We start from the raw sequence: 27,708 nt of genomic DNA on the forward strand, positions 1-27,708 counted from the left end.
AACCTTGCCATGCCTGTCACTAGAGAAGCCATGAAATAAATGCTGGGGCAGCTAATGCTCAATGACGCCATCATCCAAAGAGACGTAGATCTGCGTGCTGCACGTGTCACATGTCCAACATACCGGTAAGTGAAGTGGAAGGTTGCACAAGAGCCTGAATAGAATGTTCACATTTTCGTACAAGAGAAGTGGATATGTGGCGCCTGGGTGGCTCAGTTGGTTAAGCGTCCGACTCTTGATTTTGGCTGAGGTCATGATCTTATGGCTCGTGGGACCGAGCCCCGCATAGCACAGAGCCTGCTTGGGATTCTTTCTCTCTGCACCCACCCCCCCCTCACTTGCACTCAGACTCTCTTTTAAATAAACATTAAAAACAAAAAACAAAAAAAACAAAAAACGGGGCGCCTGAGTGGTTCAATCGGTTAAGTGTCTGACTTTGGCCCAGGTCATGATCTCACGGTTCGTGGGTTCAAGCCCTGCAATGGGATCTCTGCTGACAGTTCAGAGCCTGGAGCCTGCTTTTGATTCTGTGTCTTCCTTTCTCTTTGCCCCTCTCCTGCTCATGCTCTCTCAAAAATAAACGTTAAAAAAAATTTTTTTTTAAAGTGGATATGTGAACAGAAGGAAATATATCAAATGTTCACCAAAATGCTAGCAATGGTTGTCCCAGAGAGGTGGAGACAGAGAGTACTTTATATATGTGTGTATACACACACACACACACACACACACACACCTTTTTTAATGAGCATATATTAGTCTAATAAGCAGAAAAATACAAATAAAAACAAATCATGATTAGTAAAGCCTTTCATAATTACTTTAAAATTTCTTAACATAATGATGGGTATAACTTGAATTTCTATGTCCTTATTCATATAGGTGATGTATGAATTAAAGTAACCAATAAGTCCAGTATTATGGATAAAGAAAGAGCAGAGTTTTAACTTGGTCATAACTGCCTTTCCAAATTCTACTGCTCATCTCCAGGCACGGTGTGACACCAACCGGTAAGAATCAAGTCACTTGGCCAGGTGCGTGTCAGAAACGCACCTGGTCTCCCCTGGCTGCCATGACTGACTCCCAGTGCCTGAGCAGACACAGCAACCACAGGAAAGGGAAGTCCCAGATTCTCACAGGATTCGTCTACCCTTGCCAGACCAAGTCCTCTGAAGATTCGCTGATTTCCATGTCTCTCTCCAAATCGGAGGTTTACAATGTGCTCACCCAGAGAGAAGCAGGGACATCCTCTGGTACTGAGAACAGGGTAAAAGGGGTCAGCTAGAACATCTCTGGATTTAGGAGAAGGAAGATGGCCTCAAGGGCGGGAGACATTGGTGGCAGGTCTCCGGTCAGGGACAGAGAAGGGAGAGCGCTCCCAGGTCTCCCCGCTGCTGCTCCCCACACTCTATCCATGCAGTGGGGCTCCCATGCCTGTGCTGCTGAGCCTCTCCTGCACCTACATCGACCATTTCTTCAGAGACTGGAAATGGGTCCTAACACCCCACAACAAAACAAGCAGGGGATCCTAGGCTCAGCCATTACCAACAGCAACCAGATTATTATAAAGATGGGGAAAATCATAGCTTAAAAGGGCAGAGGTGGGGGGAGGACTAAATTTTCCAAAATGTAAAATTTTCCTTCTACCTTCCCCAATCATTTGCACAATTTTTGTCTAGTCCAAACGTAATTTAAAATGAGGTAGGTAGTTTCTCTCTCCTCTGCCTTCTCTTCTTTGTGGCGACTGTCGAGGCCTGTGCCGTGAAAGCACCAGTCTCCCGTGCGGGGGGAGCACCAGGGGTGGGCACTGGTGACTGACGGAGCTTCTCAGTTGGCTATTTTCTCAATCTCATCCAAATCATCTGTGTCCAATCTTTCTATTTTCTTATCTGGGGAGAAAAAGAGAATTCACAGAGACATCAACACGGGGCTATCATGAAAACACACACCTAGGGAAGGGACAGCACAGCAGGGAGGGAGGAGGCAGACAGGTTTCTGCCCCCATGCCAAGCCTCTGGCCACAGCAAACTTTCCTGAAACCCCACGGGCTCCTGGTGCCTGAGCACGGGACAGAGCCCTAGGCCCTTCAAGCCTGGCCAAGGGGGCGCTGTTGTTCGAGTTCCTGACCTGAACTCACCAGGTGTGCTCTTCGAGAACTTCCATATTGTAGGAAAGGAGGGGAATGCGACAAGGACAAAGGCCTCTCAAGGAGGCCCCAGGAGAACCTGCCCCTCTAAGGAAAGGGCCCTGGCAGGGGACACTCCCAGGCACTCACTAAAATGCTCCTGGATTCTGTTCAGGATGTTCATGCTGTGCTTGCTGTCGACCATGTTCACTGCCAGGCCCCTCTTGCCAAAGCGGCCCGTGCGCCCGATCCGGTGCAGGTAGGTCTCGTTGTCCGGGTTCCCATCCTTGTCCACGGGAAGGTCAAAGTTGATGACGACAGATACCTGTTCAACATCAATACCTGCACGAAAGAGGGGTGGAGTCAGGACGGGAAACAAAAACCACCACCCGCCAGGCGAGGCTGCCACACGCCAGCATCAGGTGGAGGAAGAGTCTGGGGCAGGCCAGCTCTGGGATTCGGGGACCGGGGGCACGCAGCAGAATCCAGAGGGAAAAACAGAACTCTGGCAGGTGCTAACAAAATTATGACATCGCCAGAAGAGCCTCTGCTAGATACAAGAATCTGGAGATGCGGCCGAAACTTCACTAGGGGCCCCCAGGAGAGCAGGCACCGTTCACTCTAAACCGGTCACTGCCTGTTTCCTTCCACCACATCAGGACTCCTGGCTTCTGTGAACGTTCTCATCTGCTGGGGGAATCCAGCCTCTCCCAGAAAACAAAGTCAGCGCCAACCCCAGCTGGACTCCCCGAACCATCTGAGCGTCCCGTGCGGGAGCACTGCTCTCGCCATCCGGAGCCTGGCGAACAGGCACATTCTCTGCTCACCGCGGGCACACACGTTGGTGGTCACCAGCACCTTCTCTTTGCCCTCTCGGAAGCGCTCGATCACCGCAGCCCTCTGCTCCACCATCATTTCGCCGCTCAGCAGAGCCACCTGGTGGCCTTCTTTGGAGAGCTCTGCTGCCAGCCAACTAGCCGTTTTGCGGGTCTGGAGTGAAAAGAATGGTTTTAAATGGAGATACCTGTAAAAATAAAAACAAAAACAAACCTGCAAAAAAGTGGCTTGTTTCCATTAAAATACGTGAAAGCCCGCTGAGTTCAGCCACCAGGGTAGGCTTACCGATTTTACAAAGACAATTTTAGCCATGTGAATTTTTTTGGATGAATTACTTAAATCATCTTAGTGTTCAGCTGGGAAGAGTGTGGTAGGAGCCAAATATCTTCATTCTCAAATAGTCTATATTCTTAATGTTACATAATCATTTCATTGGATGTTATCTGGAGTTTTTCCCAAGGTGTGTCTAAGAGGTGGGACCAAAGAAAAGTTCAATGCTTCACAGTCTTTCCCTCATAACTCATTATAGTCTGAGGACAATATGCCCTGGGGCAGGTGGACGTGCTTCATCATTTCCTTTCTGGCCACACAGAGGACACCCAGTCCTCCTCAGCACTGAGGTGGAGCTGGCTGAAGGGAGGGCCAGGCACACCCTCCAGTGGAGCTCCTCCCCCGGCAGGCCTGCTGCTGCCACTGCTACTCACGTGGCAGAAGATCATGGCCTGAGCAATGGTGATGGCCCCGTAGAGGTTACACAAGGCCTGGAACTTCTCATCTCGGTTATTGCACAGGACGTAATACTGCTTGATGGTGTCCAACGTCTCCTCCTCACGCTTCAGTTTGATAATGTTTGGGTCTGGGACCACTTTCTGGGCAAATTTCCACACAGAGTCTTCAAAGGTGGCAGAGAAAAGCAGCATCTGGCAGTTCCTGGGCAGCATCCTGCAAGGGAAGACCCAGGTATGTGGCATGACCCCGAGTCTTTCCCTGGGAGGAACAGAAGACAGCCACCCAGGGTTGGATGCTCTACACGCCGGGGAAAGAGGCAAAAGGGAGGAGAACAGCAGGGAGGAGGCAAGAAGAGCCATGGGGCAGGGAGGGGGCTGGTGTTAGATTCCCTAAGTCTCCTTCCTCAACCCGTCATCAGCGCTGGTGAGCAAATGGCCCATCCAACAAATGCTCCTGAAGGTCCTAAAAGCAAATAACCTAGATGGAGAAAGAAGAGGAGTTAAACACAGCAGGAGGAAAAACAGTGAACGAGAAGATCTTTACTTGCAAGTCAGAAGACAGGCGTTCATCTTGGCTCAAGAGTTCCTACCTCTGGATGCGGATGCTCTGGTCTTGGTGGCCCTGAGTAGCTATCATCACGTCAGCCTCATCCAGAACAAACACCTTGATCTTCTTAGGGTCGATGAACTTGAGCTTGGCGCACCAGTCCAGAACAGTCCCAGGGGTGCCAATGACAATGTGTTCACTGATCTTCTGACCTCTTTCTACTGTGAGACAAGATGTTTTCCGTGGGTATTTCCATGGCAAAACCAGCTTTGGAAATCAAAGCCTTGCCCATCCTTTCAGAGTTAGTAAAACTAGTTAATTCCAGATGTCAAAACACACAGGATTGTTATCCAAAAGTCTTGGGTTCTTCTACTGTAAAGCAGGCACAGTGGCACCTATCTAACTGCATTGTGCTCAGGATTAAATCCCATGCAGTGACCCCTCAGTGTCATTTCTCATTCCTACTTCCTCCTGTGATTCAGCGCTGTCCCCCTCACTCCCCTCAACATTTCATATCACGCATTCACTCATGGTCACAGATTTTCTCTTAAATTGGTGGTTGTGACTACCAGGATCCTGGCCCAATGAGTTTTTGTTTCATGAGACATTCTGACATGTAGACAGTTTTCCTAAGTACAAATTCTCTGACTCAAAAAACATATTACTTTCAAATTATAGCTGGTGGAAGTTGAAACCAGTACAACCATCTGTCAAATTGCTAATGCAGAGCCTGTGACCAGTATTTCCACTATTAGGAATTAATCCTGTATGTGTATTAACGTGTGAAATAACATATATGCAAGGATATACACACATCAAAAAGTAACTAATTAAGCAAAATATGATACACCCAATGGATGTTGCCAATCCAAGTATAAAACTGCTTAGGAACTGATAGGGAACAATCTCCAAAATACATTATTAAATGTGAAAAAAAGTTACAGAGCAGTTTGTATAACACAAGAGGCAAAAAAGAATACATGTAATAAATGTACATGTGCGTGAGTACATATTTATACACACACACTTACATACACACTATGTGCCTGCAGCCACATCTCTGGTGTGCCACATGAGAAACTAGTTAGTACTGAGTGCCTAAATTTAGGAAGGAGAACTAGGTGGTTGGGGGGGATGAGACAAAGTTTCAACCACATATCCTTTCAGTTTAACACATGCGAATGTGTTAACTATTTTAAAAGTAAAATTTAGGGGTGCCTGGGTGGCTTAGTCAGTTAAGCATCTGACTCTTGATCTCAGCTCAGGTCTTGATCTCGGGGTCATGAGTTCAAGACCCATACTGGGCTCCGCACTGGGTGTGAAGCCTACTTTAAAAAAAAAAAAAAAAAAAGTAAAAACAAAAACAAAATTTACAACTTGAGAAAGGACTTTCATTAGAGATGCATCAATTGGTGAGCCTGAGTGGCTCAGTCAGTTAAGCGTCCAACTCTTTATTTCGGCTCAGGTCATAATCTCATGATTCATGACATTGAACCCATGTACGGTTCTGCACTGACAGTACAGAGCTTGGTTGGGAGTCTCTCTCTCTGCTACTCCCCACCCTCCCAGCACAATCTCTCTCTCTCTCTGTCAAAATAAATAAACTTAAAATAGAAAATTTATCAATTATCTAATTATACATTGGAAGAATTTTGAATTAACTGAAACACATTGTAGTTCTCAATGTCCATTGCCTGAGAGTCCAAATTGAACCTTTAAAAAATAACACATTAAATATAATTAATATATTAATCCTTCACACACAATGAAGTCCCATGTTATCTACAAAGCACTCTAAAGAAGATGTACATTGTCACAATATTGTGGTATGCTTTACTTCAACGTACCCACCAGTTTGAAGCATCAAATAAACACACAAAAATAATCAACCTAAAAATTTTTGGATAAAGTAGTTTTGCTGCATGTTGAAGCATGATGGTTTTCTCTAGGAAAAGGTCTTTTGTGATTATGTGGTGAGCTGAACTAGCCATTTCTCTCTGTTAACTGACAAACTAGAAAAAATGAAGTTGGGAATTTGATATACACTTTCTGGAAGATGAACAGAGTCTGTCTCTTCAATGAAAACAATCCACTGTATCTGCTGCCACAGTAACATTTAAGCTTTCAAGAGAAAATGATTATTAGAGTTTTGGAACACTTGTATGCGCCACTAAGTTTGAGTTTCTTGATGTGCATAAATTCCTCTGATGAATTTGGTAGTAATATTAGTGCAGGTAATTTAAAGTCTGTATAACAAAATGTCTCAACATTTGGAAGATCAGTGTTACCCAGGTATTTTTTTTCAATTTTTCTAATGTTTATTTATTTTTGAGAAAGAGAGACAGAGTTCAAGTGGGGTAGTCAGACAGAGAGGCAGACACAGAATCTGAAGCAGACTCCAGGCTCTGAGCTGTCAGCACAGAGCCCGATGCAGGGCTCGAACCCATGAACTGCGAGATCATGACCTAAGTCGCAATCAGACGCTTAAGCAACTGAGCCACCCAAGTGCCCCCTAATGGCCAAGGTATTTTAATGTAACAGTATGAAAAATTCAGTAGTATGATTTCAGATTCCACCTTGGAACTAACTCTTAAGTAATTACCACTTGTTAAGTTTTGGTGTCACATCCATAAAAGAGTATCTAAAATTATCTGAAAGGCCAGATTTTCTTCATATTCTTCTAAAGTAAGTATTTTCAGAAATTTCTCAAAAAAAAAAAAAAAAAGAAATTTCTCAATTTTAGCTTCTACTATGGCAAATATAGAAAGATAAAACCTGTATAAACAAAAATGCTTTGGGATCCTCAGTAATGTTTAAGAGTATAAGAAACCAACAAGTTTGAGAACCACTGTTCCAGGCACTTACAAACTGCTGGGTCAAAGGAATGTCTGTCTTTAGTTTTTCTTTTAAAAAAAAAGTTTTTTTTTAAGCATTTATTCATTTTTGAGAGACAGAGAGAGACAGAGTATGAGTGGGGAAGGGGCAGAGAGAGAGGGAGACACAGAATCTGAAGCAGGCTCCAGGCTCTGAGCTGTCAGCACAGGGGCTTGAACTCACGAACGGCAAGATCATGAGCCGAAGTCGGATGCTCAACTGACTGAGCCACCCAGGTGCCCCTGTTTTTAGTTTTTCTAAGTAATGCCAAACTGCTTCCAGAAAGTAACTGTACCAATCAATGTAAACTCCCCACCAGAAGTGTATGGGCATTCTAGTTTGGTTTTTGTGGTTTTTTAAATTTATTTTGAGAGAGAGAGAAAGAGCATTAGTGAGCTCTCAAGTGGAGGAGGGGGAGAGAGAGAGAATCCCAAGCAGGCTCCTCACTGTTAGTGCGGAGCCCAGCACAGGGCTCAATCCCACAAGCCGTGAGATCATGACCTGAGCTGAAATCAATAGCTGGACGCTCAACCAACTGAGCCACCCAGGTGTCCCGGGCATGCCAGTTCTTGTTCGTCTGCATCAACACTTGGCATTGTCAGACTTCATTTTTGCCCATCTGTGAAGCACACAGTGGTTTTAGGTTTAACATTTCCCTGATGACAAACGAGGCTTATCATCTCATATTTACTGGCCGTCTGAATTCCCTTCTTTTGTGCAGTGTCTGTTCAACTGGGCCTCTTCTGTCCATTTTCCTATTAGACTGCCTACTTTTTTCTTACTGAATTACAGTTTTATATACTCTGTTAACTTCCTTTTTAAGTAGGCGTCATGCCCAGCGTGGAGCCTAATGTGGAGCTTGAACTCATGACCCTGAGATCAAGACCCTGAGTGATACCAAGAGTCGGACACTGAACCAAGTGAGCCAACTAGATGCTCCCTACTCTGATAACTTCCTAACGACCATGTTCTACCTGCCCCTCCTCACCATTTTAGTCCATACTCTCTACACTACATACCATAGAACACATGGGAGAAATAATTGGTGGAAGGATTTGTGGTTTTGATAAGACCAAGTTATCTGGTCTTATCTGCTCCTAGTTTACTCTTACTAAAGCTGGGCTTGTTTTGAAACAAAGGGATATGACCCCAGCCTGCCATCCTAGACCTACTAATCCCTTGTTAATAAGCAGCTTCCAGAACTTTGGATGCTGAATTCAAAACCCTGCTATCTCAGTGAAGAACGACAGACTTTAAGAAGTCCATGACCCATACAAAGATTTTTTTTAACAACTCTAAATCTTTTAAGAGTAGAAAGGACTGTTAAATAACAAGTTTAAAACAGATTTGCTGAAAGCAATACAGTGGGCCCTAAGGTCAACTGAACCAGAAAATTTAATGTCATCATCACATCTTCAAAATTCAAACACCCAACTACCCTATCCTGCTCACTGCTTAGGTTTCACCCCTTTATACTCACATTTATTGCCTCGAACAGCATAAGCAAGCTTTAGTTCCGGATGAAATTTGCCCATCTGCTCAATCACTTTTCCCGTTTGAAGTGCCAACTCATATGTTGGGGAGAGGCACAAACACTGAACAAGGAAATCATAAAGGTTGAGTTTAGGAGAGTCTTTTAGTAAAAGACAACAGGCGCTAATGCAACAAATATGCTTATATTATTATCACTTTTTAAAAAATGTTTTATCTATGAGAGAGAGAGAGAGAGAGAGAGAGAGAGAGAGAGAGAGAGAGAGAGAATCCCAAGCCAACTCCATGCTGTCAGCACAGAGCCCAGCTCGGGCCTCGATCTCATGAAGTGTGAGATCATGACCCGAACCAAAATCAGGAGTTGATGGTTAACTGACTGAGCCCCCCAGTCACCCCTGCCTGATCTTACTACCATCTAAAAGGGCAGGGAACCACATCCTTTCCAACCAGGCCCACTTTTCAGCTATAGACCCAAGCCTTCAGCAGGGAGCCCTGGCTGGGTGAATGCCTTCAGAAGCCACTGTTTAAAGCTGCTGTTTCTGAATGAACTCTACCTAGTGGCCTAGTACATGAACCTGCTCTGCCAGATCCACAGTCTGAGGCCCAGGAAACATTCAGATCCCTTAAGCGGTGCCCTCACTAACCGCCCACCAGACAGCACTGTCCTTCCCAGGGCAGACAAGCCAGGGCCCTCAGGATCCCCCAACCCTCACCTGGGGGTATCTCTCTGCTGGTTCCACTCGGCTGAGCATGGCCAGGACGAAGGCGGCTGTTTTACCAGTACCTGACTGAGACTGAGCAATCAGGTTCTGTGGGCTGAATCAGGAACAGAAAGGAAAATAATATTGGTTAAACACAATAAAGTATCAGAATGTTCTTTCTGGATGGTAGGAATACAGAATATTCTTCCTTTAATCCAAGTTTTCTGCATTGAGGACAATGATAAATTTTTTATATGATGTTAAAAAACTGCTTAAATATTAAGGGAAAAAATGATTCTTTTAGATGGGTTTACACCAAGAATCCTCACTCTAGACTCCAGCACAGCCAGGGTGCCCTAGTTTTGTACCCCAGGGGCCGCATGGAAATTAACACTGCAGAGTAAATTCTGTGCCAAGGAAAATCCCCGAAGACATTTTCTGCCAAGCTGTAATGTGTCTCCTGCACTCGACTCCCCGTGTGTTTCCTTTTCTTTTCTTTTTTTTTTTTAATAATGTTTATTTTTGAGAAAGTGTGATCATAAGTAGGGGAGAGTCAGAGAGAGAAGGAGACATAGAATCTGAAGATTCGAAGCACACTCCAGGCTGTCAGCACAGAGACCAGTGCAGGGCTTGAACCCACGAACTGTGGGATCATGACCTGAGCTGTAGTTGTAGGCTTATCCGACTGGGCCACCCAGGCGCCCCTCCCCTTTTCCCTTCTTTATGAAAATCCAAGACACCAAGTCAGACAGATGCTTTAGAGGGAACTTTCACATTTTACTTCCTGTAACTCAGTCATGGAAATAGGTGGAATTTTTTGTCATTAAGCAAGAAAAATAATAGAATTGAATGGGAAATGTTGCTCCATAAAGTAGGATACCAATTATCTACAGTTTAAAATATGTAAACAACTCTTAGATTCTTAGGAATGTGTAGATACGTAGTAAAAGTATAAAGAAATGTAAGAGAATGATGACCTGTTTCAGGATGACATTACTCGGGTTGGGGAAGGGGATGTGAATGCAGAGGGGTGCATGGGGGCTTCTACTGTCAACTAGATTTCTTGACAAGATAGGGTTACAGATGTTCTTGACACCTTTTTTTGCAAGTTCCAAAAATTTCATACTAAAAAAAAAAAATTTTTTTTTAAACATTTATTCACTTTTGAGAGACAGAGACAGAGCACAAGTAGGGGAGGGGCAGAGAAAGAGGGAGATACAGAATCGAAACAGGCTCCAGGCTCTGAGCTGTCAGCACAGAGCCCAACACAGGGCTTGAACTCATGAACTGCGAGACCATGACCTGAGCTGAAGTCAGATGCTTAACCAACTGAGCCACCCAGGTGCCCCCAAAACTTCCTATTTTTAAAAAACCCCGTTTTTAAAAATGCACAGAATAACATTAGCGTTACCTGTTTTTCATTTATTTTAAAGATTTTTATTTATTTTTTAAGTAACCCCTACAAACCAATGTGGGTTTGAACCCACACCACCAACTGAGCTAGCCAGGTGCCCCCATTAGTTTTTACTGCTAAGTGGGGAAGGCAGAAGCTGTACCAAATTCCATGTGACTCTCTGTACTTGCTCAAGCTGTCTCCCTGAAGAAAACATGCCGTCCCAAATGTCCCATCTTGTTCTCAAGAACAGTAAGTTATCGGTATAGGACGTTAAAGCAAGTTCTGAAGAGGTGCACTGGGATCTGCATACTCACGGCTCAGCAAGCATCATGGGTAATGCATTCTCTTGTATCTTGGATGGTCGATTGAAGCCCATGGCATAGACTCCCTGGAGAAGCTGTGGTTTCCTAGGAGGCCAGGGAGAGAAAGGATCGTTTCCTAGTTCAAATTGTTTTAAAGGCCTAAATCTCTTTCCCTATATCTAGCAAAGAGTAACGCTTCCTATCTCTGTCAGACATATCTTCCTAGGCCTTAAAAAATATTATCTAAAATGAAACCAAACCATCATCCTTCTCTCCTCAGTCTTAATCTACAACTATTACACAATTCAGAGAATACAGACGAGTTTTCTTTCTTGGAGAAATTCATGCTTTCAGCAGACCCCCACAAATATGATTGGTCTTGGATGGCAAATGTTCCCTGGATACTGCAAGAGTGGAATTTATTAATTTGTATAAATTGTATAATTTGCATAAAATGAATTATAAAAGGCGTACCTAAAAATAAACACTGCTTAACTGTATCACTAAGATATAGAAGTCCCTTTAGAAAACAAGATTCAGGTTTAATTTCTTGGTGCAGATGTTAAAATGAACCACAGTCATTTTGTATTCCATGGTCCTTCCAAAGCCAGCTATACAAACACTCAGGACAATCGAGAGGTAAGAGAATTGATTTAGCCAGTTTCTGGTAAAGAGGAGTGTTCAATCACCGGTACTGAACTTCACGAATGCTCATATTTGGTTATTATGTTTAGTCAAAATCAAGCATAGGAAAGCACCAGCTTATGTAAGTAGCTACACAACAAATACAAATTAAAGTTGCTTTTTCATTGCATTTGCAATAACCTCTCTGTTACCTCTACCACTGACAGGGTGTTCGACAAAAATTCCACCACACTATTTGTAAGGAAGAGCCAAACCAAGTCAAGCCTTCTGTTCTCTGAGCCTTCCCTGGAGTTAACAGGCTCTCTAAAAGGCACATTCGTCTGGCATATGTTGGTTCTCAGACACAAAGACATGTGAAAGCATAATCTTTGGTGTCTTCTGTTTAGAAGAAAAGGCTATGAAGCTCAGCAGATTGTGATTTGGTTGCTAAGGAAACAAAGTCACAACTGAATGAAGATCCAAACGATCCAAGAGCTTCCAGCGGTTCATTATTTTCCTTTTATTTTGCAGATTAATTCAAAATGTTTAAGTACAAAACAAGTATATTATATTAGGCAACTTAGGTTTTATTCTTTGTTTCTTCTAGCCAACAACTACTAAATCAGAGAGAGCTTGATTTTTCAGAGAGGACAATTCCTCACTGGTCAGACTGAGAGCACAAGTCCTTTAAATGAAAGGGGGTTTAAAAACCATCTATACTTGGGGAAGCAAAACTGTCACTTCAGGAAACAAAAGAGCACATCTAGCCGTCCTGATATAGTTTATGAATAGAAGCAGAGATGGCAGAATTGCTGAATGAAGCCCCCGATGGGAGAAATACAGAAAGAAAAGAATAATTTCCTGAAAACACTAAAAAACAACAACAACGCTTTAAAAAACTTGTTCTTAACTGTTACTTCATTAATGACTTGATTTGGTTTAAGTTAGCTCTTATATTTTAAGTGTCTCTTATGCTAAAGCAGTGGTAACAGTTGGCAGGAATGTGGCCCCTATTGGCCCACGGTGGGCATATTAAAGATTTTGCTGATAAAGGTAATTCCACCACTTTCTTATTCACCAGCTGCTTTCTGTCTATGATTCAGGTCCTGGCAGGCAGCAAGAACGGTGGTTATGTCTTGTGTTACTCATAACACCCAGCACAGTACCAGGTACATAAACCAATGATTCATAAACATTTCTTTACTAATATATTGAAGTAAACAAAAAAATTGGTATGACCTTCCATAATTCTGCTTTTAAAACAAAGCAATATTAGAAGTCATTCTTAGCACAATGACATGAATATGCTCCCTTACAGCTTAATTCTGGGTTCTGGATTGGTTTTTGTTTTGCATTCTGGAATACTGAAGACTGCTTTCCACTGTAGGTACTGGAAATCCTGCAAAGGCTCTTTTGATTGATTATATAAAAGCAGATAAACTGTTCTTAACCGTAAACCCTATAGTCTAACAAAAGGGCTTACCTAATAAGAAATGTTCCTGACATCCAGAAATCACCTGTCAGCCAATATTTTATTGAAAGTTCTAAGAGCATAAAAGAAAAAAGACTTTCAGCTATGATGAATAAATCTGTGGCATTAAAAAATCCCTCCCAAGAGGAGGAGAACCTAGCCAAGAGACAAGGGTGGGAGGGAAACCATCACTGTAAACTGTTTCATACTTTCTGACTTTTGAGTCATGTGAATTATCAAAGAAGCAAATACATTAAGATTCTTAAAAATAAAAGTAAAAAGTAAAATATCCCAAAGATCTCGGAAATGCTAAGTTTTACAAAGGAGGGCCTGACAAGGAGCAGCTGTTCAAAGAACAAATACTCACAGCCGAAGCTCCTCAAAGGACTTCACAGAGTAGAGCGGGGAATTTGGGTCCCGCTGGAGGACTTCCACTTGGTTCGTGTTATCGACAAGGTTGCTTCTGATCAGCTTGTTGAGTAAAGACTGGGCAGCTCTGTCCTCTGTCCGGAAGAAACCAGCAGATAGTCTTCATGCTCGTTTGGCAAACTCACCCTCGTGAAATCTCTCTCCCCATCTCTGCACCAGCACCCAGGCGGCCAGGCTTGGCTGGAGAACAACAGTCACTCCCACGGGTCTCCCTTTAGAACGGTGACTGGGAAACCCAAAAGGGCTGAGCTGCCCTATTCGTCTTCATGCTTCTATTCTCCACTCATTCACTCTTCTCAGACCTCCACTTCTACCTCCTCCTCTCTTCTCAAACTTCTAATCCCTCACATCCTCACCTGATGACCTCTCATCTTCCTTCACAGAAAAGTACCGGTGATCAGAAACACTTCCCCATACTGTCGTGACACTCCTATACATCCACCTGCATGTGTGCCCATGTTCTCTACATTCCCTTTGGTAACCTGGGATGAACAGCCTGTGCTCCTAAGGCTAACCCCTCCACTGGTGCGACAGGTCCCAGCCCCTCTTGCCCACAAGGATATTTCTCCTGACGCTGACTCTGTTTTGCGTGATCAGTTTCCTATTCCACTGGAACATTCCCACCAGCATGTGAACACGTTTTAACATTTTTTTTTTAATGTTTATTCATTTTTGAGAGCAAGAGTGAGAAAGGGACTGGGGGAGGGGCAAAGAGAGAGGGAGACACAGAATCCGAAGCAGGCCCCAGGCTGTTAGCACAGAACCCGGCGCTGGGCTCTAACTTACAAATCACAAGATCATGATCTGAGCAGAAGTTGTACCCTTAACCGACTGAGCCACCCAGGGGGCCCCAATATTTATATCTTCTTAATCAAGTTATTACTTATATTTAACTACCTACTTCTGAAATACTTCCTTCTTCTGGTTTCTGGATACCACTCTCTTGAGGGCACCTGGGTGGCTCAGCCGGTTAACGGTCCGATTCCTGGCTTCAGCTCAAGTCATGATCTCATGGTCCATGAGATTGAGCTCCGCATCAGGCTCTGCGCTGACAGTGCGGAGCCTGCTTGGGATTCTCTCTCTCTCTCTGCCCCTCCTTCACTTGCTCTCTCTCTCTCAAAATAAATTAAAAAAAAAAAAAAAAAAAAAAATGGATACCACTCTTTCATTCTCCTTCTACCTCACTGACTGCTTCTTCTCAATCTCCTTGGTAATTCCTCCTCATCTCCTTGATCCAGTGCCTCTGGCTCCAGGAGGGCAAATCTTGGGTCATATTCTATTTCTTGCTACAAAGTTTTAAAGAGAAATTACCTTTCTCTTCTTCATCTGTTTTCTCTGCAGTGGCACTGGTTTTAATAACACCTACAAAAGAAAACAGTTATCATAGTAAGAAAGGCAAATTTCAAACCCACCCAAAAGGTGTGACAACATGAAAACTAAATCTTAGTTAGGTGATCAAAATGTAAATATTTGGCATTTCTTTATGTTTAATGGGTTTTTATTCCAAGAAAGCACACAAGAAAATTTCAACTTTCTAGGAATGTTGGCTGACTTCACAGTGGATCAGAATATGTCACCTCTGATTTGCTTATCCTATTTTAAAATATACTATTATATTAGCAAACACAATCATATGTAAGAAAGAAAACAGGTATTAAAAATTAAAAGCAAGAGGGGCACCCGGGTGGCTCAGTCGGTTGAGTGTCCGGCTTCAGCTCAGGTCATGAACTCGCGGTTTGTGAGTTTGAGCCCCACATCAGGCTCTGTGCTGACAGCTCAGAGCCTGGAGCCTGCTTTGGATTCGGTGTCTCCCTCTCTCTCTGCCCCTCCCCTGCTCATGCTCTGTCTCTCTCTCTGTCTCTCTCTCTGTCTCTCATAAATAAATAAATGTTAAAAATTTAAAAAAAATAAATAAATAAAAGCAAAAGGTAAAATGTTCACTTTTGGTGGATTACAGGATTGTAAACCTGCAGGATTAAGTATCAACTTAAAAACGATTATAGGGGCGCCTGGGTGGCTCAGTCTGTTAAGCATCCAACTCTTGATTTTTGGCTCGGGTCATGATCCCAGGGTTGTGGAATTGAGCCCTGCTCAGCATGGAGACTGCTTGGGATTCTCATTCTCTCTTTCTCTCCCTCCCTCCCTCCTTCCCTCTCCCTCTCTCCCCCTCTCCCTCTCTCTCCCTCTGTCCCTCTCCCTCACTCGTGTTCTCTCTCTCTCAAAACAAAACAAAAAACAAAAAAAACCCTTACAAAATAACATATCTTAGCAAAAAACAAAAAAACTAGGTACAAAATAAACAGAAATCAGTTTTCATAAATACAGACATATAATTGAAAAGTTCCCATTTATAACAGCAACTAAAATGATGAAATACTTCACCAAGAAATAAAATTAATAAAATCAAACAAATATGCAAGATTTAAATGAAGAAAACTTTAAAACACTAATAAAATAATGCAAAGAGTATAGCTAAAATGCCAATAGATCAATTAAAGTGGAATTCTAAGATATTCAATTAGCCTAAAAGAAGGCAGCAAAAGAAAGGAAGAGAAACTACGAGACAAACAAACCAAATAGTAAAACTACTTAAGTAAACCTACCATGTCAACAATTATATTAAATGTAGATGGATAAGAAAAATAAATAAAAGGCATCCAATTCAAAGGAAGAAAACTGTCAATATTTGCAGAAGACATGATATATATAAAAAACCGAAAGATGCCATCAAAAAACTGTTGGCACTAATAAATGAATTTAGTCAATGATTTTGCAGAATACAAAATCAATGCACAAAATCTGGTGTGTTTCTGTACACTGATAATGAACTATCTGAAAGAGAAATTAAGAAAATAATCCTATTTACAACTGCATTAAAAAGAATTAAATACCTAGGAATAAATTTACCAAGGAGGTAGATATATATATATGTATATATGTATACTGTATACTGAACATCATAAGACATTATTGAAAGAAACTGAAAACACAAACAAATAGGAAGGTTTTCCTCGCTCACGGATTGGAAGAGTACTGTTAAAATGTCCATTATTACCAAAAACACGAATCAATGCACTTCCTGTGAAAATCCCAACAGCATTCTTCACAGAAATAGAACAATTTTAAAATTTGTACAGAACCACAAAAGACCCCGAACAGCCAAAGCAATCGTGAGAAAGAAAAACAAAGCTGGAGGCATCATGCTCCCCGATTTCAAACTAGATTACAAAACTGTATAATTAAAACAGTATGGTGCTTGCATTAACAAGAGACACATAAATCGATGGAACAGAACAGAGAGCTCAGAAATAAACCCACACATATTTGGTCAATTAATTTACGACAAAGGACTCAAGAGTATACAACAGAGAAAGGACAGTCTCTTTAATAAATGGTATTGGGAAAACGGGACAGCCGCATGTAAAAGAACAGAACTGGACCACTATCTTAACCATACACAAAAATTAACTCAAAATGGATTAAAGACTTGAATGTAAGATCTAAAGCCTTCAGAAGGAAGGCTGACACCTTGGTCTCCGACTTCTGGCCTCAAGAACTAGGAGACAGTAAACTTCGGTTGTTTAAACCACTCAGTTTGTGATACTTGGCATGTCAGCCTACCAAACTAATAAAGACAGAGAGTGAGAACTGGGTAAATGACAGTCCAGAACAGAAAGGAAGCCTTTCACCTGTTTAATACTTTGAGTTTTGAACCCAGATTAACTTTTCAAAAATTAAATACAAAGTTTAAAGAAACACATCAAGCCAACAGTGGCAGGAGTTAGAGACTAGATAAACTCTGGAAAACTAATGTATCCTCTTCAGTAACGAAACTGAATTTACTGGCTCTCAAATACCGTACCGTCACTCGCCAAATACTATGCTATATGAAAACTCCTTTTCACACTGCAGCTACTACTGCAAAGCGGAAGAGCTAATAGTTACAAGTGACTCACCATTGGTATCTGGTTTGACTTTTTCTTCCTTGATTTGCAAATTACTCATCTGAATGGGAATAAAAGGAAACAGAGTTAAGCAGAGGACCCAAAGGAAGTCCCTTAGCCAAGAGAAGTTCCCTAGTGAAAGTCCAGCAGAACTAGTTCAGCACCTTTACTCAGGGAGTTATCCTGCTCAAGCAGGAGTCCTAAAAGCTTGGGTGAAGACATCATTTCGGGCAACTTCAAGAACCTTAAAAAGGAGAGTGGGGTGGACTAAACATAGCAGTTGGGGGGAAAAGTTTGACAACAGTCTCAAACCTCTAATTTTCTTCCAACTTATGCTCTTTCTAGAACATCTAACCTTCATTAAATGCCTTTGATAGCCTATCAATGGCAAACACACAGTTCCCTTGCAGATACACTGAAGAACAACATTATCCAGGGGCGCCTGGGTGGCTCAGTTGGTTAAGTGTCTGCCTCTCAATTTCGATTTCGGCTGAGATCATAATCCCCCAGGTGAGTTCAAGCCCCACATTGGGGTCCGCGCTGACAGTGTGGGGCCTGCTTGGGATTCTATCTTTCCCTCTCTCTGTGTCCTCCCCTGAGCTCTGTCCTCTCTCTCTCAAAAATACATAAACTTAAAAAAAAAAAAAAGTATCATCTAAGTATTTCAACTTTGTTGTTAGTCACGAAACCCACACTGTATTCATGCAACACTAAGCAAATAAATTACAGCCTTCTTTCTTGTCTTATCAACCACCTCCACTATAAGTTAGGTAAAAAAAGTTATTTATTATGATCAAAGAACAAACTCATGTTCCTGATTTAAAATATTTCAGGAGGCGTCTGGGTGGCTCAGTCGGTTAAGTGTCGGACTTAGGCTCAGGTCATGATCTCACGGTTTGTGAGTTCAAACACCACGTTGTCTGGCTCTGTGCTGACAGCTCAGAGCCTGGAGCCTGCTTCGGATTCTGCGTCTCCCTCTCTCTCTGCCTCTGTCCTGCTCATACTCTCTGTCTCTCAAAAAGTGAATAAACGTTAAAAAAAATTTTTTTTAATTTATCAGAAACTTGAACACAGGTTTTTTATTGATTTTGGCCACTAGTCCTGGTCAATGCAAACTTGCTTATAAGTTGCAGATTAAAGTGCAAGCAGAACAGTAATTTATACATTCATAACGAAGTCTCCAATCTCATGGGAATTATTTTCCCACGTTCAAAGTGTTGGTAAGAGTAAGGGTGTGACACAGAAGTGGTATTATAAAGGTGTGTTGTCAGGTTCTAAGGAGTACCCCAAATCAAGCCCTAGACCCCGAGCCCTGTCCCCAAGAAGATCCCTGAACTGATGCAACCATTCATTATCCTTATAATGACCACCAGTGTTTCCTGAGGGCATTGAGAACCATTTCTTCCACCATTCTCCCTCCCCTCAACTGACCCTGCTCATGGTCTTTGGAAGTCCACCCTCACACTGTAGGAATATTTATCTGATCTCTTTAGAAACCAGGTCGTCCAGAGAAAAATCAGACCAACATACTACTGGAGGTGGACACCCTTTCCCTGAAGGCTAAGAGGAATGTTGGCACCTAACAGAAGGTATTTCATACTAGAACTTATCCACTGATTAACCTCATTTTTAGGCTGAATACATAGGGATTCACAGAAGAAGACTACTCTTGGGGTGGGCTGAAAAACACAAATAAAACAGTCCAGAGTCCCCAATCCAACCAAGTTGATTAGAGTGGTCTCAAAGCCTGACTGATGACAAAGAAAACAATAACCAAATCTAATGTACTATAATTTGACAAAGAGATGTGGTAACAAAAGATGACATGCTTAGGGGATAGTCAGATCTATGAATTTGTCAGGATTTATTCAGCTGCATTCAAGGGTAAAACTACCTGCAGACTAGTATTCCTGTCTTGAGAGGTAACTCCATCATGGGAAAGAGGCAGGCCAATTGACTCCCATTCTCCTTCATTCTGAATTCATCTTCAGCAAGGAACCTTCCAATTATTAATCATGCATCCAACAGAAGGCAGCATCCCTGACCCCGGACAGAGGCTTTCAGTTATGATAGAAGCATCCCTTCCCTTTCCAAATTAACAGTAGTTCCTGGGTGGCTCAGTTGATTAAGCATCTGACTTCAGCTCAGGTCATGATCTCGCAGTTCATAGGTTCAGGCCCTGCGTGGGATTCTGACAGCTCGGAGCCTGGAGCCTGCTTCAGATTCTGTGTCTCCCTCTCTCTCTGCCCTTCCCCCACTGGCACTCTGGCTCTCAAAAATATATAAAAAAGTGTTAAAAAAAAAAAAAAAAAAAAAAAAAGTAGCTCCTGAAGGGTGGCCAACCTTCCATCAATCCCAGAGTCCCTGATCTGTGGAGGGGTGAACTCTCTGGCACTCAAAGACACTTCAGAAAGGCTTCAAGATCTACCTCTATGACAATTCTAATCGCAAAAGGGTCAAATTATGTCTCCAAAAGATTCTTAGGGTTGCCTTTGGTGTTTTGGTTTTGGCTGATCAGGGGAAGAGAAAGAAAGATATTAAACTGGTCATACAACCAAAAGAGGCAGCAAAGGAAGCCATTTGTGTTGGAAGAGATGACAGTAACAAATGAACTGGCATCAGGTCCTTTCTACTAATTCAAACTCTCAGAATCTTTTATCAGGGCTCCTAAAATTGCATCCAAACTAAACTCCCTGACATACCTCTCTTTCCCCTCCAAACCCATTTTTGTATGCAAGGAAGACTCTGAAGACACACCTTTGCTCACATTAAGCGTAAACCAAACAAAAATCCTGTGTGTAAATATAAGATCTTTGTCTTTGTGTTTTCTCTGTCCTCGTCTCTGTCATTTCCATTTACTACCTGTACACTTGAGAGCACAGCCATATGATAACCTAATACTATGAATGAGTTATTAAACTAAGATACACAAGACTACATGGAAATTTAAAAAAAAGGGGTGGGGGTGGGGGAGGAGGGTCTTCCCCAGCTATCAGGAAGCAATATTTTCACACATTTATTTACATCAGCCTTCTGAGAAGTAGAGTGGTTAAAACCAGATGCCAAGTATGTTTAGGTCTATATGTACAATATTCATAATGTCACAGGTAGATTAGAGTCACAGGTTTAAAAAAAAATTTGAGGGGTGCCTGGGTGGCTCAGGTGGTTAAACGTCCGACTCTCAATTTTGGCTGAGGTCTGTGCCAAGTGTGGAGCCTGCTTGGGATTCTCTCTCCCTCTCTCTCTGCGCCCCCCTCCCCACACACTGCTCACACTCTCTCTCAAAATAATAAACATTAAAAAAAAAAAAAAAAGATTTGAAAACAATTCTCAGTAACTATCTTTTAGAAAAGATCTTGTGTGAAGCGGTGGATTTTGAAGGCTACGGTGCCAGAACCTCATCCTTTGTAATGCTCTGATTTCTTTGTGGATAATAGCCAGTTTTATTTATTGTTAACACTTTATTTTGTTTTTTAATGTTTATTTATTTTGAGAGGGAGAGGGAGAGTGCGAGCAGGGAGGGGCAGAGAGAAAGAGGGAGAGAGAGAATCCCAAGCAGGCTCCACACTGTCAGCACAGAGCGTGACACGGGACTCAGTCTCATGAACCATGAGACTACGACCTGAGCCAAAATCAAAAGTCTGACACACAACCCACAGAGCCACCCAGGTGCCCCTGTAATGAGTTTCATTGCTTGCCCTGATTCTTCTTCTGAAGTCCAATGCCACAATTCCAAATGTGAGAGACATGCTCTGCAGAAAACAGTTAACACAGTTAACAGTTTCCTATCCTTAGAAAAACCAGCTCGCCAGGTTGGCCCCTGGTTGGCCCCTGGGAACCTGGACTTCAGAAGGGTTCCCACCATTCCCAGAACTGCTGAGGGGTTTGCTATACCTAAATTGTAAAAACATGTGATTTACGTTAAACATCTGGTTTCCTTCTGTAAGTCTGGAATTTTGGTACATGCTAAGCAGAGGGTGACTTTGTGACAACTCTCCAATAAGAACCCTAAGAACTGAGTCTCTAATGAGCTTCCCTGACAATACTTCACATGTGTTGTTACAATTAGCTGGAATAGGACTTTAATGAAGCTGCGTGTAAATCCACCAGGAGAGGTGTAATAAATCAGAGCTGAGAGTACAGTTATGTGCTGGGTCCTATGAGTTGTCCCAGGAAATCACTGAACCTAGACAATTCCTGGGGACTCACAACACAGGTACTTACCAAGATGTCCTCCTTGTCTAAAATTCAGAGACCTCCAAATCAAATCTGCCCATCTTCCCTCTTCTCTAGTCCTGTTATTAGCATTTTACTAATACCACCTCTGGGATGCCGCCTGCAAACAACCACCTTTGCCTTTTTCCTAAATCCCGCACATTATATCGCCACAATTATCTCTTAAATCCATCTCTTCATCGTCACTTCCACCACCCAACAACATATGCCCTTCTCTGGACTATTACAGTAACTTCCACACTGACTGCCTTTCCCGTAGACATCACTAACATTCTATGTGTTCAATAAATCTTGCCAGCTCTCAGATCTAATCTTGTCAGTATCCTGAAAAATCCCCAAACCGACTAAGAAAAGTCTCTCCTCTTGAAGTTCTCAGTTGAGGTTGCAAAGTACACTCTGTATTTTCTGTACAGCTTCTATTACAACCCATACACTTAAGCTGCAGCAAAAATGAGTTCTGATTCTTGCTCTCTAGACAAGTTCAGCACTTTTGTGCATTTTCTCCTGAAATGTTATTCACCTCTATCTTACATGACTCATTCTCTATTATCCATTTGAAACTTCTCCACAAGCAATTTCTTATTCCCTATTCATAAACGTCCTCTCTCTTTTCAGACATCACTTACCGCATTATTCTTACCATTTTCACAGCATTTCCCACATTCTCACCTTCCCAACTAGACTGTAAAGATTCATCCTGTATTCCACTGGATTTAGACCACAATATTTGCTGACAAACTCACAATCTTCCCAAGGCAATCAAGGATGACTGCAGAAGAAATGTTAACTTAAGCATTAAAAAGTTACATAAGACTTCCAGACGACCAGACAAAACTATTACAATCAATAGTGAATTATCACTAAACAAACCTACGGTTACATATAAGAACAGAAAGCCAGTTTACACTAATTACCTTACAATTGAATAGATCTTCATTTATAAAAGAACCAGGATGTGAAACTAAATATCCCTTTTAAACATCAACGAAACAATTTGTAGTCCCTCCCGCCAACATTTGCAGTAGACTGAAACACGAAATCTAAACCTGAATCTGTTATCCTGCAAAAAGCTACCAAATGCCAGCCACGTTAAGAAAAATCCAAAAACAAACAAACAAACAAACAAAAAAGGGTTTAGCACCGATTCATCCGGAAAACAGATCAAAGAGAGAATCAGCATTTAAATTTTCCTGTCTCTACAATCCCCAATGAGGAAGTGCAATACAAGGAAAGAAAACATACAGAGCGGGAACAAATTTGCTACAGGACAAAAAAGTCTTTAACTGGCCCAGATGAATAGACCAAGCTTGACACTGGTCTCTATCGCCCTAGGCGCAAATCAGGGCCACGGGATTCACCGCCGCAAAGTCTAGGGAGGTGTGGGCCACAACCCTGCCCAACCCGGGCAGCTCCCGGGGCTCGAATCAGGGTCGGCTCGGGCCCCTGCTACGTTCGCCCCGCGAGAGCTGAAGCCACTGACCGACTTGACAGCCGCTTCCTGCTCGTCCACTGCCAGGGCCCACGAGTCGGTGGCCATGATGCGGGGAGCAGGGAGGCTGACTTCCGAAAAAATTCACCGCACAGCGCGCCAACACCTGCCCGGAGTCCACTATCTCCGCAAGAACCGCCCCCACGCGGACCGGAAGCGGCGGTGCCAAAAGTGACGTCAGTTCCCGCCCGGCGCAAGACGTCACTATTCTGCGCCGCGCCGGTCGTGCGCCGACGTGCGTCTCCCTCGGACTTTCCAGGAGCAGCCTCGTGCTTCCTTGAAATCCCTAATCTCTGCGAAGTCAAACTCTTAGTCCTCATTTTATTGCTTTACTTCACACTGAAGTAACCCAAGTTTTACTTTAAGCCCGTCGCATGTCTCAGTGAATTCTAAAGCTTTACACAAAGGTAAGTCCCGTGAAGGTGCTGTAGATGCCAGTTTCTGCATGTTGACAATGCGATAACGTGTAAGAAAACAAAACGACAGCAATTGCCCTTGGACCCCCATAATTCAACCACTCCGAAAAATAAACACAACAGTGTTTTCTTTTTCTTCTGGTTCCTTCCAGTCTTTGTATGCATCAAAGTACGGGTATTTTACATAGTCCTAAACAAAGCACATACGATTTTAAATTAGACCTTTTTATTATATAGTTAAGTATTTTTTCATGTTGTAATTATTAACTTAATGGCATTATAATACTCCATCAAACTCCTATCACATAAATTACCTGACTCCCCTACATCTTTCACCGTGGGGATATAGGTTATTTCCAATATTTTATCACTAATTCTCAGTGAGCATCTGCATACCACCAAAAATCATCTTCTTTGCTTCCATTTCGCTGTTTGTCTCCTGGCCGCTCGCAGAATATGAACTCTTCAAACAAGAGCAAAGATTTTATCTCTCAGTCACAATTTGTGAGCCTAGAAAAGTTTACGGCACATAATAGCCTCTCAATAAATATTTTTTAATGTGTAGTTGAATAGACTAATAGAGATTTTAGTTCAACATGTATTACTTAAGGACACATTTCTAATAGCAACATTTATGTCAAAATATGTGAATGACTTGAACACTTGCAAGAGAGGAAACTAGTGGTCAGTAAGCATGTGAAAAAGAGCTTGAAATCATTGGTTATTAAGGAAAGGCAAATCATAATCACAACGAAATAGCACTGCACACTGCTAGAATCCATAAAATTAAAGATTAACTTTCTGTGTGTTGGTAAAAATGTGGAATGTTAAAGAAAAAAAAGTTCAACAACATGGTAAAGTTGGTAAGGCTTAGAGGATAGTTATAGGGACGACTGCAGTGGGATTTTTCAGTGAGGGTGAGATACAGCATGAACAAGAGAAAATTTATAGCCGAGGACGGGGGAGGGAGGGTACGCGTGGTCAGTGGATGGAAAATTACCACGAAGAAACATAAAGAGTAAGGGGAATTCTGGTTAAGTAACCTAACAGGATTCTTGCTGACAAAATGCCAGGATGATCAGACATCACCGAGGGGGATGGTGCAAAGATGAAGACTCTATCAGACATCGAGGGTGACCAGATGCCACCTGTGGGGGTTTCTTGCTAAAACTGGATTTTACCAAGAACTGCACAGGTAAGTTTAGGAGAAGGTTCAAGAACCCGACTAAAGTCAAGCCAAGAAAGTTAGTCAAGAGCAACTGAAACTCTCATACGCTTCTACAGAAATTGTAAAATGGCACGATTGGTTTGCATGTTTGGCAGTTTCTCAGGAAGTTAAACCTACACCTACTCCTTGACCCCGCACATCTCCCAGTTACTATCCAAGAGAAATGGAACATATATCCACAAACAGACTTGTACACAAATGTTTATAACAGACTTAGTCAAAATGGCCCCAAATTGGAAACAACCCAAATGTCCATCAACAGGAGAATGGATAAACTATAGTATGTTTATTCAATGGACTGTTACACGACTCAGCAGTAAAAAGGAATAAACTACACATGATGAAGTAGATGAATTTTAGAGACATTGTGTTGAAGGAAAGCTGTCAGACATGAGAGATGATTGCTGTAGGATCCATTTATATGCAAGTCAAGAATAGGAGAAATGAAATCTATAGTGAGAACAGTCAGAACAGTGGTTGCATCTGGAGCGGGGAAGGTTGAGCAGGACGCAAGAGAACTTCCTGGGTAATAGAAATGTTCTATATCTTGATTGGGGTTCTGGTTACATAGATACATAAATGTGTTAAAACTCATGGAATCGTATATTTAAAATGTGACTTCATTGTACATACATTATACTTTTCAATAACATTGATTTAAAAAACAAAAAAGGAATAAAGTACTGATAATACAACAGAAATGAGAGTTTTGGCCGTCTCATAGATATGTTGAGCAAATGAATCCAGACACAAAGTACCTAGTACATGACTCCATTTATATAAGTTCAAAACAGGTATGTATATCTAATCTATAGTGATAGAAATCAGAACAGTGGTTGCTGGGTTTGGGGGCGGTTAGAATGTTTTCTCAGCTCTTCACGACTCATTGAAACGGAGCATGCACATACTGTGCTACAGAAGTGAGAATGTCAAATGCCATATTGTCTTCCCAAGTGACTGATTTAATTCCCAGCAACTATACCATCAATGAGTTGAGACAAACTGCATTGTTAATGAGGAGCCACAATCATGGTGTAACTCTGTTGGGCAGCGCAACCCTGGGGGAGACTGCTAATATGTTTTCTGAGGAATAATGTTTCTTCTGTCCTACTATTTTAACAATTGCCTAAAGAAACAAATAGATTTTGAGGCACCCTTTCCTCAGGATTTTTTATCTCAAACATCTACACAGAAAACTCTCATGAAAAGCAAAAGGAGCAACACCATAAGACTCAATTGTAAGTTCTTTGGAGGCAGAGGATCTTGCTTAGAGCCATATTGAAGGCTGGGTGCCCACTGTCCTCTTTTGATTGCTATTTCGTTACAAAGTCTGCTGCTCTAGCATTGGGAGGGTGATTCCTACATTGCTTCCACTGAGACACAATTCGTTGTGCTAAATATGGTCTGTGGGGGAATTGAAGTTAGAATTTTTGCTTGCATTGGATTTGTAGGGTGTTTACTGAAATTTTTCTTTAGTTTACCACCCATATCTATTGGAAGGCTGGTGGGCATTTGTTTAGTCCAGGTGAGTGCTCTTAGGTAGGTCTAGGCTGAGGCTCCAGCTGGAACAATGAAATCAGCCAGGCTGTTTTAGAGCACTTCTGGGCAACAGGGCTATCTCTTTCCCTTCAGTTAGCATTTATATTCCAAAAGGAGAATATATTATATTCTTCCAGGAAGAAGCCACTGAGAATCCCACTCTTCTCCAGACCAGAGACCAATAGGAAGGGCACATTGTTCTGAAGCTGTGGACTATACAGCCTCCTGCCCTGAGTCAGATTCAACTAGACTGGGCAATGATAACATAATGCATTAACATTTTTTTAAATGCATCCTACAACAATCTACTTGAAACAGCTAAGTAAATTCTCACATTACTATTGTTTTCGCCATTTTACAAGTAAGGAAATAGAGGTGCAGGGAAGTCAATTTTTTCAAGACATATGGCCTAGTAAGTGGCAAATCTAGGATTTAAATTCAGGGCAACCCAATTTCAGAAAGCACTGGGCAATAAAACCAAAAACTAAGGGCAGAGTGCAGGGCCAGCATTCCTGGGACCCCTTCCTGGGGGTACTTTCTAACTGGCCTTTTGGGCCTGGGTGAGCTTGAACTGTATCTTACATGGAATTGCCTGATCACATGATTATTTTGATTTCATCACTAAACAGTGAGTCCTGTGGGCAGGGACCTTATCTGCTTTGCTCACCGGTGGTTCTCCAGCATCTCACCCAGAGCAAGGGCACAGTAAACAGTTGTTGAATTAGGTAGCGAACGAATCAGTGAATGAACTGGTGATCAATAAGTAACCATCTCTCACGGACACGCCTGCCTCTGTGGCATCATCGTTTGTTCTGAGTGAATGGGTGCAGGGACGTGCCCTGCTTGTGCCTGCGGTGGGGGTAAGCCTGCTAGGATGGTGGCTCTGCTCTGGGAACTTCTTTTCTTTCTGCACGTGGGAAGCAAGGGAGGGCAATGGGAGGAGGGATGCTAGAAGGATTCAGAAAATAACAGGAATAATGGCAGGAGCCAGACTAAGTCTGTATTTGGCCCATAAAAGTCTAATGACTATAACAACAAAAAATATGAATGAAAAAATGGGGATAATTAAAAAAAATTTTTTTAATGTTTTTATTTATTTCTGAAGGAGAGGGAGAGCACGAGCGGGGGAGAAGTAGAGACAGAAGGAGACATAGAATTTGAAGCAGGCTTCAGGCTCTAAGCTGTCAGCACAGAGCCCGACGCAGGGCTCGAACTCACGAACTGTGAGATCGTGACCTGAGCCGAAGTCGGACGCTTAACCGACTGAGCCACCCGGGCGAAAATGGGGATAATTTTAAAAGAAAATATGTCAAACATATTCCATGTTTTCA

At 42.3% G+C, this 27,708-nt stretch overlaps 1 protein-coding gene across 3 annotated transcripts; it reads right to left on the reverse strand.

The window, feature by feature from the left end:
- Positions 1 to 733: 733 nt before the first annotated feature.
- On the reverse strand, positions 734 to 23,332 carry LOC122209170 (ATP-dependent RNA helicase DDX19A). 3 transcript variants are annotated; one of them, XM_042920899.1, is made up of 12 exons: positions 23,186 to 23,332; positions 17,482 to 17,530; positions 14,837 to 14,887; positions 13,464 to 13,599; positions 11,014 to 11,106; positions 9,316 to 9,418; positions 8,592 to 8,706; positions 4,281 to 4,458; positions 3,667 to 3,904; positions 2,953 to 3,115; positions 2,276 to 2,467; positions 738 to 1,889 (listed from the first exon to the last, which is right to left on the reverse strand). In XM_042920899.1, the coding sequence occupies exons 1-12, from the start codon at positions 23,240 to 23,242 to the stop codon at positions 1,828 to 1,830; spliced, it is 1,437 nt and encodes a 478-aa protein (XP_042776833.1). In that variant the 5' UTR covers positions 23,243 to 23,332; the 3' UTR covers positions 738 to 1,827. The 3 variants fall into 3 exon arrangements, with proteins under 3 accessions (XP_042776835.1, XP_042776833.1, XP_042776834.1); XM_042920900.1 differs by lacking the exon at positions 23,186 to 23,332 and adding an exon at positions 19,364 to 19,487 and having other exon boundaries at positions 741 to 1,889; XM_042920901.1 differs by lacking the exons at positions 14,837 to 14,887; positions 17,482 to 17,530; positions 23,186 to 23,332 and adding an exon at positions 13,109 to 13,169 and having other exon boundaries at positions 734 to 1,889; positions 13,464 to 13,555.
- Between the last annotated feature and the right edge of the window lie 4,376 nt (positions 23,333 to 27,708).

This window comes from Panthera leo, chromosome E2, assembly GCF_018350215.1.
Source record: "Panthera leo isolate Ple1 chromosome E2, P.leo_Ple1_pat1.1, whole genome shotgun sequence".
In the NCBI taxonomy this organism is placed as follows: Eukaryota; Metazoa; Chordata; class Mammalia; order Carnivora; family Felidae; genus Panthera; species Panthera leo.